General features: G+C 40.0%; 1 protein-coding gene across 1 annotated transcript in view; it reads left to right on the top strand.

Annotated features, from left to right (window-relative positions):
* The window catches only part of CCDC88A (coiled-coil domain containing 88A), a 145,313-nt gene that overhangs the window by 108,506 nt on the left and 23,471 nt on the right, over positions 1-13,336 (top strand). Inside the window, 4 exon segments of the mRNA XM_015426940.1 lie at positions 1,370-1,556; positions 3,756-3,901; positions 7,281-7,373; positions 7,559-7,773. Of these exon segments, the coding sequence (XP_015282426.1) occupies positions 1,370-1,556; positions 3,756-3,901; positions 7,281-7,373; positions 7,559-7,773 (641 nt within the window).

The raw sequence follows: 13,336 nt of genomic DNA, 5'->3' as shown, positions 1-13,336 counted from the left end.
CAGATTACAGTAATAGATTTGGAATACAAATTAACAAGAAATATTGGGAAAGTATCAATGTATCAAACCAAGAGTGAAAAATATTATTTCATTTTTAGATAAATAAAGCAGATTTTCTTCATACGCACTGGTGTTGTCCTATTACAAAGAAACTCCAGAAAAGTACATGGAAATGTCTAAGATTATCCCAGGATATTTATTCCTATGGACCTAACTTGGGGGAAACGAAGAGCTTTGTTGAAATATGAAACATGGAATTTAAACTTTAAGACAGCACTTAAAATGAGTGTTGCTTTTTATTGGGAATTAAAAAACAATTCCAGTGAAAATTGAGTAGCTATTAAGAATCTGAGATGTTACAGCAATAAGAAAACTAACAATGTCAGGAAATAGATCAAGAAGGGTAGTGTTAGTCTGTCTGTAGCAGTAAAAAAATTCCAGTAGCACCCAGTGCTACAATAGCACAAAAATTCCAGTGGCTGCGAGAGTTAGACTATAAGGAAGGCCGAGCACCGAAGAATAGATTCTTTTGAATTATGGTGCTGGAGAAGATTCTTGAGAGTCCCCTGGACTGCAAGGAGATCAAATCAGTCAATCCTAAAAGAAATCAACCCTGACTGTTCCCTGGAAGGCCAGATACAGAAGCTGAAGCTCAGATACTTTAGCCACCAAATGAAAAGGGAGTACTCACTGGAGAAGATCCTGATGCTGGGAAAGATTGAAGGTAACAGAAGAAGGGGATGGCAAAGGATGAGATGGCTAGACAGTGTTATCGAGGCAACAAACATGAAATTAAGCAAAATCCGGAGCACGATGGAAGACAAGAGGGCCTGGTGTGATGTGGTCCATGGGGTCGCGAAGAGTCGGACTCGACTGTGCGACTGAAAAACAACAAAGCACCCTTAAAGATTACCAAAATTTGTGGCAGGGAATGAGGTTTTGTGAATCATTGCTTTGAAGAAGTGAGCGGTGATTCAAGAAAGCTCATACCCTGCCACAAATTTTGTTAAACTTTAAGGTACTCCTGGGCTCTTGCTCTTTTCTAATGTCAGGAAATAAATCCAAGTTAATTAAAATCATTTAAATATTAAGATTCTGAAAAAAGTGTATAATGATAATATAAATCTTTCCTCCTTCCTCTACTGCCATTAATTTAACAAGAAGATGCACACAATTTTATTTGAGTTATATTTATGATTTTTTTACCTATTAGAGTTCTATATGAACATATTTAAACTTTTTTTTCATAGACTTTTTAATTTTTTAATATACAACTTAACTCCGCTTATACATATATTCATTTTGTAAGAATTTAAACTCTTTAATATATTTTTGTATTTATTGTATTTTAATATATTTTAAATAACAGGTTAAATCATACATACACCCAGCTTTTGAGAGAGAATGAAGTTCTCCAAATGGATCATAAGAATTTGAAAACACTTCTGAACAATTCTAAACTGGAACAAACAAGATTAGAAGCTGAATTTTCCAAGCTCAGAGAACAGTACCAGCAACTGGATATTAAGCATACAAAACTGAATAATCAGTGTGAGGTAATGTGTTTGCATTATTAAAAAAAACACTATTACAGCCCTATGAATTCACATAAAATGCATACAGCATTCTTAGACTTAGATTATATCTATATGGCAGGAGTGGAACAGTTAAAACAGCGAATTCTAGTGGTTTTGAAGATGGCCTCTGGAATATTGCTGTAGAACCACAATCTTATTTAAAAACATGTTTATTGACCTTTACTTCAAGTGTTACGTGATTGTTAATCATTTCAGTTAGTGATTTTAAGCATTGCCAGACTATTGGAAGTCAGGAGCAAGTTCAGTTCTTATTCAGTAATTAGGTAGAACAAGTGAGGGGCCTGTAAATACTTGCAGGGGGTATCTCCTCCCCCACTATTTCTCTCTTTCCCTTTTGTCCCTTCCATGAAAGCCCCTGTAGCCTTTCCCCTATTCCTGCTTCCTTCTCTTCTTTCCACCCCAAACCTGCCCTACTTTTATCTACCCTCTATCTTCAGCCTCCTTCCTTCCCTTGGCAGCCTCTCCCTGGGAAAAAAATTGACCAAGTTTTGAAATGTCAGTGGGCCTGGCCCAGTTGTGCAGTGGGGAACCTGCAGGGGCTTGTGGGGGGCACTTCACTTTTCCCTGTATCCCCATCCCACACTACCTCATCTTTCCCTCCTCCTGGCAGCCCCCAATACACTGACCATTCCACGCATCCTTCTGTCCTTCCCATCCACTGACCAACTTACCTTTTATCTGCCACCCATTTATTTTCTTAATTTATACCCTGCCTTTTTTCCCAATGGGGATCCAAAGCAGCTCACATAATTTCCCTGTCTTCCATTTTATCCCCAAACTAACCCTGTGAGGTAGCTTAGGCTGAGAGTGTGACCAGCCCGAGGTTATCCAGTGAGCTTCTGTGGCAGAGTGGAGATTCGAAAGTAGCCCTGTTCACAAGTTACAGTGAACATATGTACAGTGTACACTTGATAGCTCTTTATATGTGTGTTGAGTAATCTCATGTTACTGTCAATGTATATACAGCAAATTGTGTAATAGAAATCCCACATGTATTCAGGTGCTGGTCCCCAGCTGGTTTTACTTGTAAAGTTCACCTGTGTTGACTCTTTGTTACAAACAGATGTATTTATTTATTTTATATTTATTTATTATTTGGATTTGTATTCCGCCCTCCCCGAAGGCTCAGGGCGGCTAACAAGGGCAAATGCCAGATTGCAACAATAAAATAATATAAATACAGTAATACAAAATACTACAGTTAATTAAAATTAGTAAAGAATAAAATATTGGTGCTCCAATACTCCCTCCGAATCGTAAAACCAAGGTGGTGTTCTGAAGGTGTTACAGCTGAACCACAGCAGCAGCATATGTCCCCACAACCCTGTCGTCCACTAGGGACGTCCTGCACCCCCAATGATACCCGCACCAGCGGTGGTAGAGTGCGGTGATGGAAAGGCGTTGATGGCATAGTGGTGGTGGTGGCTCCTACTCGAAAGCCTGGCGAAAGAGCTCCGTTTTACAGGCCTTGCGGAATTGCCCCCTCCCCACTCCCCTTCACTGAAAGAAATGAAGGTTTGCAGGTTGGCAATACTGTTGTGACTGCCTACCATGCTGAGAACATTTAATTTCTTCATGTTTCTGGCACTGCATCTGTTGTTCTGATGAGTTTAAACCCCCCCACACACACACCACTGTATATATATATATATATATATTTGGATTTTTCTGCAAAGCCTAAGCTCTTCTCAGGTGTATAGGTACTGTTTTATCGATCCATGGCCCCAGTCTCTGGATTTAAGTATTCACATATATGGCCATGTTGAGAATTATCTCTATTGATATTGTATTCATTTTTTCTTTAAATCTCTATCTGTAGCAGAGCTAGACATTTTGTGAGAATTTTGTTTAAATGAAATCTGAGAATTCTAGAAAGAGCCTGAGATATCTCTAACCAGAGCTAGGTTCCTGCTGCCTTCTTTCCTTTTGGCTGTAAAGCCTCTCAGATGCACTTGTCAGTAGTCAAAAGGACACTCGGACCTGAACTGAAACTGCAAGGCTCCTGCTTTGCTTGGAATGACAATGGGCAACAAGTAAATTTTCCAAATGCAACCTTTTATTATATTATTTGTTTCCTAAGTTTGTCTATACTGTCTAGAGTACAAGTAGTTACGGGTGTTGCTTATACTAAAATACAATGTTGTACATTTTTAACAGTTGCTTAGCCAGTTGAAAGGAAACTTGGAGGAAGAAAACAGGCATCTGTTGGATCAAATACAAACATTAATGCTACAAAATAGAACATTATTGGAGCAGAATATGGAAAGTAAAGATCTTTTCCATGTTGAACAGAGACAGTATATGTAAGTACCTTAAAAAGGTGAACCAGTTGTATATGACATAATTGCAAGTGGATTGTCAAATTGAAATAAATTATTAACATTTTATATATTTATTTATTCAATTTGTATCCAACCCTCCCCCAGTATTGTGAGGCTCAGAGCGGGTCACAACATGTAATAACAAAATTGGAATACAGTTTTAAAAAAACCCAATTTCAAACATTTACAGACATTTACAGATTATCAGATGGCGCATAATAACACTATGACGCTGACCTAGGAAAAGAAAAGGGGAGGAAAAGGCAGGAGAGATTATATAGGTAGGAGTTCTCCTGACCTCACCCATATGTTTGGTGGTACATTTCAATTTTACAGGCCCTGCAGAACTGTACCAAGTCCCACAGGGCCTAGATTTCATTTGGAAGCGCATTACATCAAGCTAGAGCTACAGCCGAAAAGGCTCTAGCTCTAGTTGAAGCCAGGCGAATACTCCTTGGTCCTAGGATCGTCAGTGTGTTGTTGTTCAAGAGCGTGGGGCTCTTTGGGGGGTACACCAGGAGAAGTGGTCCCAATGAGATGTTGATCCCAGACCGTGAAGGGCTTTAAAGGTTAAAACCAACACCTTGAACTTGATCCAGTACTCAGTCTGGAGCCAGTGCAGCTGATGGAACACTGGTTGGATATGGGCTCTGATAGGGGTTCCTGTAAGGACCCGCGCTGCTGCATTCTGAACCAGTTGAAGTTTCCAGGTCAGCCTCAAGGCTAGCCCTACATAGAGCAAGTTACAGTAATCTAGTCTGGAGGGTGACCATTGCATGGATCACTGTGGCTAGGTCAGGGCAAGATACAAAGGGTGCCAGTTGCTGGGCTTGGCATAGGTAGAAAAACGGCAGCCTGGTCACATTTGTGATCTGGGCCTCCATTGAAAGGGAGGCATCCAGAATCACACCCAGACTCTTCACTGTTGGTACTGGTGTTAGAGGAGCATTGTCCAGAGTCAGGAGTTGGATACCCAATCCCAGGACTCCCTTCCCCAGCCACAGGACCTCCATCTTTGATGGATTTAATTTCAGCCAGCTCGGCTGCAACCATCCAGCCACAGCCTCCAATCCTTTAGCCAGATTTTCTGGGGCAGCATCCGGCCGTCCATCAACAAATACAGCTAGGTGTCATCAGTGTTTTTTAAAAAAAAATTAAAACATTTTTTTAAAAGTTGTGAACTTTCTAAAAACTCTAAAATGCTCTGAAGCTGCTTCTCCTTGAACACAGAACTGATATGTGTGACTGTACAGGTGACCATTCCAAAATATCAGTTGCAATATATCTTTAAGGAGCATTCCAAATTATTATTAAAAAATACTCACTTAATGCATTACTATTTCAGTGCCAATAGCATGTTAATCCAGCACAGTGACTGGATTGGCAAGCTAGCCTTTCTGTGGGGGACATTTATATTAGTGTTATTATTGATTACTTATTTTAAAAACAAATAAGAGAGAGGGAATATGGAACTTTTAGAAAACAAAAGTAAAAAATTGAACTAAAGTTTAAGATTTCTTAAATCGTAGGGCAGAGGTGTCAAACTTATTTGTTATAAGGCCCGGATCTGACATAAATTAGACCTTGTTAGGCTGTGCCATGTGTGTCATAAAATGTAATGCTAGGTTGTTGTTGTTCAGTCGCACAGTCGAGTCCGACTCTTCGCGAAACTTTATAAAGGACACAAACAAACACAATTAAAGATTTTTTCTTTAAAAAACCTTTTTTAAAACATTAGCAGTATGTTTGTTTTTTAAAAATAAAAATTGTACTTTAAAAAAAACAAAAAAAAAACCATTAGCACTTGCAATATTTTGTTTATTTAACAGTCTCTGGTAACTGATACCTCTTGCTCTGATTTATTGCATCAAAATATCTGTGCTGTAGCAATCTTGAGTATGCTGTTCAGGTGTGTATCTGTAAGCTGCAAACCTACTTTTGATTTATTGACATTCATTACAGAAATCTCATGGTCAGTGCTCTGAGCCTAGGACTTAGAGGAAAACATGAAATGGCTGGGCATTGCAAGCTTTTGTACATAAATTGCTTCTCGTGCTGGTCAAGAACATGTGAAGGCATCATGACACAGAATGAAGGCTATATGTTTGTCGACAAAACTATAGTCTTCCCAAAAAAATAACTGCAACTCCTATGAGGCAGTGCAAGAACAGAGAGACAGCCATGTATAGTGGTCAGTATCAGCCTGCAATCTGGGAAGTCTAGGGTCAAAATCCCCAGTCTACAAAGGAAGTGTGCTGGGCGAACTTGGTCTGGACACACTCTCTCAGCCTAATCCACCTCACTGGCTTGTTGTTATTCCTCATCTAAATAGTTCATATTGCTTTCTTACTGAGAAAGACTGGATCATGAGGGCATGAATACATTGATAAAGGGGAGGCAAACCCAGTTGCATCCAGGAGAGCCACAGCATAACAAGCCCAACAAAACACACACACACTGTAGCAAGGCACACAGAAGTTTGTTGGTCATAAAGATGCTTTGTATTCCTCCCGTGCGATTGAGGCAGCCAAGCAAAGGGGAAGAGTCTCAGTCAATGGAAGGGAAGAAAGGCTTGCCTTTGTCTCCTGTGTTATTAAGGGAACCAGAAAGCAAGCTCTGACTCGTTCCCTTCCTCCCCATGGAAGGAGGAGGGGGAGGAGCCTCAATCAATGCAGAGAACAGAGGCTTGCCTATCTATGTCTTCTGTGCGATTGAGGGAGTCTGGCAAAGGCAGCTGCAACGCAGCAGTAGCAGAACTGAAGAAGGAAGCAGGAGAGAGCCAGTTGCTCAGTGGCTGGATAATAGCCCTGTGGGAGCCAGAGCCAGTCTATGGGCCAAATGTTTGACACCCCTGTGGTAAGGCATTTCTTTTGTAGAACAGAGTTCATGTTAGTTTTTCATTTTAAAATATATATGTACGCTCTTAGGCTGGAGTGGTTCCACAGGGAGTGCTCAGCCTCTAATGACCTTCTTAAAAGTGAAAATATTTTTGAACAGTCACAAAATGGTTCAAGGTTTGACTACTGAAACACTTTCTTTGTAGGGCTTTGAGGACCTGTCTAGAAACTGGTTCAGAAAGCAACAGCCAAAACAATGACTGAGTGTTAATGAAATATACCAACTGCACTGGCTTCCAGTGTATTTCCAGTCTCACTTCAGTGCTATTTTTGACCTTACTCATCCACATTCTGCACAGTGCATCCAGTTCCCTAGAAATAAAATATTACCATTAGAGTGCTGGAAAATTAAAACCAAGAATATCTAAAAAGGCCCTGAAATGTTTGAACATAAAATTCACAGAAAAGAAAACTCTGTAGATACATAAATAACTTTTAAAATGTATATCTATTTTTCCTCACAGTGACAAGCTAAATGAATTAAGAAGACAAAAAGAGAAATTGGAAGAAAAGATTATGGATCAGTATAAGTTTTATGAACCATCACCGCCAAGAAGGTAATATAATATCACTAATGTAAAGAAAATGTCTTTCTTCTTGAAGGTGATTCATTTCTACAAGTCTATCAGAAAAATGTCCATGCATTTTAGTTAGAGAAATTATTTTTAATAACAATGCAAGAAGGTCAATGTGATTTGAAATGTGATTCTAAAATTAGTATTTCTCTTTATATCTTTGCAAGGAGGGGTAATTGGATTACTCTGAAAATGAGGAAGCTGATAAAATCTAAGAAGGATGTTAACAGAGAACGTCTCAAGTCTCTTACTCTGACACCTACCCGCTCAGAATCTAGTGAAGGATTTCTTCAGCTGCCCCATCAGGATAGTCAAGATAGCTCTTCGGTGGGCTCAAACTCACTTGATGATGGTCAGACCGTGGGGACCAAAAAAAGCAGCAGTGAGTAAATTGCTTAATTTTAATTAGAAGCAGTATCTGATATAATCTGATGGTAATCCCATTTGGGGAAAAACCCCTCAGAACATTTAGGGGAAAGGTTGGTTTAGAAATAACTTGATCACCTTCTTGCAGAATGGGGAATTAAGCCCTACAGCAGATGAATATTCTTAGTATGTATAAGGCAGTGGTGGCGAACCTATGGCACGGGTGCCAGAGGTGGCACTCAGAGCCCTCTCTGTGGGCACACGTGCCATCGCCCCAGCCAGGCCCAAACCATAATTAAAGTGTCGAATTCTCTGCCAAATAATTTTAAGTAAATGAAAGCATTTGGGATTGCTTTCCTGACTTTGTTTGGATCATCTTAAGTTAATGTATGAGTTGTTTTTTCTAAAGTAAATCCTCAGTATTCAGGTTAAATTGCCGTGTTGGCACTTTGCGATAAATAAGTGGGTTTTGGGTCGCAGTTTGGGCACTCGGTCTCTAAAAGGTTCGCCATCACTGGTATAAGGGCTGCACTATTTAAATGAGCAATTCTGAGAGCTAAAACTAGCAGGTGAAAAATTGGCACCTGTCCTTTACCCGTAAACATTGCTCCCTTTTCTCCTGTTTCTTCTCATCTATTCATAGCATTTCTCCCTTTGTGTGTGTAGATATCCTTATGACATGCTTCCTTACTAACATCCTTTCATTGTTTCTGAATTGATCCTGGGATTTCTGCATGTTCATGGGCAGCTAGTCCCCTGATGCCATTGGCACAGTGGGACACTCTCTCCAGCCTTGCATGGGGGAGGCACAATGCTGAATCATCTACCTGTCTCCCAAAGCTTTATGGTGGCCCATAGGCCAGGGCAGCAGGGTGACCAGGAGTTATCATAATATGGAAATCCATCTTCTGTAAGCACTTTATATAGTATTTGAAAACAAACCATCTGGCACCGTGATATCTCTTTTTCATACAACTTCAGAATGCTTTGTGCCATCACTGCATTGCACTAAAGTACACTAGTATGGGATGTGTGAAATCCAGTATTTTCTTAAATCTTCACCCCACATATTGTAAAACAGAATATTGTGTTGTTAAGTTGTTTGACTAATGTTTTTAACTAGTATCTCATAGAAAATGATAATTACAGGCAGTATGGATAGAAAGGAGTTCAGACAACCAAACTTGGACATATCATTTGATAAGGTTTACTTCATTGATAAACTGCTGAATTCACATGAGAAATCTCAATTTATGACTCTTGAATGAAGTTATAAACTTACACAGTTCATCATAATTGCAGCCAAAATAATAGTTTTGTGGAACCTTAAAGACTAACAAATCAGTTATGGCATGAGCTTTCACGAGTCAGAACTCAATTAATCAGATGCACGAAGTGTTCACTTGACACAAGTATACAACCAGAAATAACAGACAGTACAAAGCAAGGGGGAAGTTACTTCAAAGAACTGCCTTGAGAACCTTAGTAGAAAGAGTTCAGAAGGCCCAGTTACCTAGGGCAAGATGTGATATAATGCTATCATGTGGAAACAATGCCCTCTGCCTTTTGCTTGGGTCAAACTGGACAGTCTCTGTGCAAGAGAATAAATGGACACAAGTCAGACATTAAAAATGGAAATGCTCAGAAACCTGTGGGGAGGCATTTCAGTTTCCTTGGACATTCAGTAAGGGTTATAGTACTTCAGCAGAAAAGTCTAGAATGGAGACTCCAGTTAGAAGCTGCTAGTTTGGAATTTGGATACAGGTTTAATGCTGTCAGACTTGGACACAACAGAGACTTGGGATGCCTAGCTCACTAAAAAAGTAATTGTTGTTCCTTGCAGGTTTATTTATACTTTTCAGATTCATCCTGTTTTACCAGTTCATCATGGTCAACATCCAATTTGTACTCTTGCAATGGTGTACTCTTTTGATGGAATCTTTTTTTAATCTGTGTTCTGCCTTGTAATGTTGCACAAAATTGCACTGTGCCTTCTAAACTCTCATCACCTTTCTGCTAATTGTAACTTTTGGATATAAATCTCTCAGCCAACTGAATGTAACATTTAACATATCTGATGGTGCAAGCTTCAACTCACAAAAGTTTAATTCTGTAGTGTTTAAGGTGCCGCAAGATTATTTGTTCTTTCTGCTGCAACAAATTATCATAATTACAGTTATCATAAGATGAATGTGGTCATGAATGGGGCCTAAATGAACAATTTTATGAATTCTTGGAATCAGCAGGGTCTGCATAGCTTTGTTTTTAGGTACATTGTCTTGTTGTTCCTTGATGTGTGAAACAACTAATTTATGGCATTGGTAAATTCTGTCATACCAGTGAAGTAGGAGAGACAGTGCATTAAGATTTTGTTAAAGTGAGGGGGTTGTATTACATGGTACAAAATGTATATGTTCAATATTTGGTTTCTCTGTTACCCTTTTTTTAGAAAAATAACTAAACCAAAATTATGCTTTTTATTATAGAGATTTCTATGCAAACTGATTAAAACCAGTTTGGTGACATGGTTAAGTGCGGGGTCTCTAATCTGGGAGAACTGGGTTTGATTCCCCACTCCTCCACTTGCAGCTGCTGGATGACCTTGGGCAAGCCATAGTTCTGTCAGAGCTGTTCTTGAAAGAGCAGTTCTCGACAGAGCTCTCTCAGCCCCACCTACCTCACAGGTTGTCTGTTGTGGGGAAGGGAACAGAAAGGCGATTGTAAGCCGCTCTAAGACTCCTTCAGGAACTGAAGGGCAGGGTATATCCAATCTCCTCCTCCTCCTCCTCCTTCAACAATGTTGATATTTTTACAGTTTTAAAGTACTCTTAAATGTTTCACTGGTTGTTTATTTTGTAGTATAGGCAGAAGCAAGCAGTGAGACAATTCTCTGGGAACTGTCAACCACCACTATGGGGCAGTCAGGGGAAAAGGGAAAGCATGTCCTTACTAGTAAGCATCAGGTGGAGACGGTGGTAGAGGGAGAGAATAGTTCCATCAGCCACTCTCCAGTCACACAGTTGCTAACTGGCTAGCAGCCCTAGCACATGCTGACGCTATTGAGGCTGCCAGTCAGCAACTGCCTTCTTGCACAGTGCTGACTGGGCTGCAGTCATCTTTATTATTATTATTATTTATTATTATTTAGATTTCTATCCCGCCCTCCCCGAAGGCTCAGGGCGGCTTACAGGGCAAAGTGCCAAATAAAACGATAAAACAATACAAAATGTTAACTTACATAACAATTAATAAACAGTTAATAACATAATAAAACATTTTTGGTGCTCCTCTATTCCGGTTCCGATGTTAAGATTTTTAAAAGCAAGATGGTGTCCTCAATATCCTAGCTAGGCAGCTACAGCAGTGCGTATCCCCACTGCCTTGCCTTCCCCTACAAATGTCCTGTTCCCACCCATGATACTCGCATCGTGATGGCCATATACGGAAATCATAGGGCGTTGGTGATACAGTGGTGGTGGCGGCTCCTATTCAAAAGCCTGGCGGAAGAGCTCCATCTTACAGGCCCTGCGGAACTGTACTAGGTCCCGCAGAGCCCTGATCTCCTCTGGGAGCTCATTCCACCAGATAGGAGCCGCCACCAAAAACACCCTAGCCCTGGTCATTACATGTTTGATGGACCTGGGGCCTGGAACATCCAGAAGATTATGATTCCCCGACCGTAGTGCCCTTGGGGGAACATGTGGGGAAAGGCGGTCCTTTAGGTAGGCTGGTCCCTGGCCATATAGGGCTTTAAAGGTAATGATCTTCCACTACCACTTCCTGAAAGCTGTTGTTAAGCTTGAGCTGTCCTCTCCCCTTCAATGGCCATTTAGTGGTTCTGCTATCAAACTGCAAAGCTTTGATGCATTAGTAATCTATTGGTTATGAATGATGATTTAATAAACATGTATCACCTAGGGCAACTGGTTGGCTGCTGTGTGAAACAGAATACTGGACTAGATGGACCATTGGTCTGATCCAGCAACTCTTCTTATGTTCATAATAATCTCAGTTTTCTATTTACAATTCTCAGGACCCTGCTGTATGACTTCTAAAAGAGCAAAAACACAAATGTTTTAGATTCTAAAAACAATAGTTTATTATTGCACTATCTAATAACTAATTGTTATACTAAATAAGGTCTGTTTCTTTTATCAGTAATCCTCTGTCATCAGGTTCAGATTGTAGGTGCTGTATTCCAGTTATTTTTCTTACCACTTTTCGAGCCCAGAAGATGTCTTTGTGCTTAGTGATTTCCAACAATCAATTTGTTTTCAAATATTTCCACAGATAATTGCAGCTCTACCTAGCTACTTCCAGCTGTTGGAGGCAGCCAATGTAAGGGGGTGTTGGTGGGGAGAGAACATAGAGGTGTTGATTTTTTAACATTCTGTTTACCTGGTGATAGAAAGAGTCAGACTTAAAATCAAGCCATATGTTTGAATCCAGACTAGCCTTTCTGTGGATGCAGCCAGTCTGAGTAGACAGTACTGGTCTTGCTGGATTCAAGGTCTGATTCAGAATAAGGCAGCTTCATATGTTCATGGTAAACCAGCAAACAAGGAAGGAGGAAATTATAGCACAGATACTATGTGAGTATGTGGCTCGATCACACAGTGCCCAGACTATGGCTTGGGGTATTCTGAACTGATTGGTTTTTAGCAGACTAGGTTCTTACTCAGAATAATCCTGCTGCAGAGTTATATTTTCAGAATATTTATGACAATGAAAACGTACCTGTACCTTGGGTTGTTTTTTACCTTTTTACAGTTGCTCTTGTGCAGTTTGTATGCATGTTTGAAAATGAAAATACAGTTTTAAATGTGCTTGTACTGAGTTTTAAAATAATTGATGGCCATGGAGGAAGACAGATCTACGTTTCAACAGCCTATATCCAACTACACAATCAAGAAAACTTAAATGTCCTTTAACTTTCTTAAGAGGGGATGATGATCTCTGCTGATTCCCTCCTCCTGCTGCAGCTCTGCCATGAGAGGGAGAAATTGCTCCCTTTTAAGAAGTGCTCGGGTTAGGCTAGCTAGCCTTCTTGCCATGTTTGTGTGGTCTGTGAACATATGCTTTGTGTCTATAGTGCATTGTTAGTCATTACCCCCTCACCTTTTCTCATAGATATATAGTCATTTAGTAATGACTTGTTAATGTTTTAACGTTATATAGTATGAGAGAGATGGGATTTAATGCAAAGCTCTCAGTCTTGATATTGAGGGCAGTTGTGCCAGTTTCATTTATTTCCCTCTTTCCATGCTTCTGTCATCTCTGCTGCTCTGAGGGATGGATAAGTGTTTTTTTTCTTTTAAAAAGAGCATGTACAGGCACTAGAGCAAAACCTTGAAATATTGATGGGCCTTTCTCTGACTTCAGTTTTACTGGACCATAGAGTGGGAGATATTGAAATAATAGTGGGAAGGGTCTGGAGGGCTTGTAAAGAAAAATGGTTCCTTGCTTTGCTCTGAGAAATAAAATCTTTGGTTCAGGCTGCAGAGAGGCCTACAGGAATCTTCCAGAGACGGTTAGGATAGTTGGAACAAAGGGACCTTGCCAGCTAAATTGTTTGCAGC

This window comes from Gekko japonicus, unplaced genomic scaffold (assembly GCF_001447785.1).
Source record: "Gekko japonicus isolate JY-2015 unplaced genomic scaffold, Gekko_japonicus_V1.1 scaffold141, whole genome shotgun sequence".
Taxonomy (NCBI): Eukaryota; Metazoa; Chordata; class Lepidosauria; order Squamata; family Gekkonidae; genus Gekko; species Gekko japonicus.
Note: the sequence above shows the minus strand (reverse complement) of the source record. Positions and strands in the feature narration are given on the sequence as shown.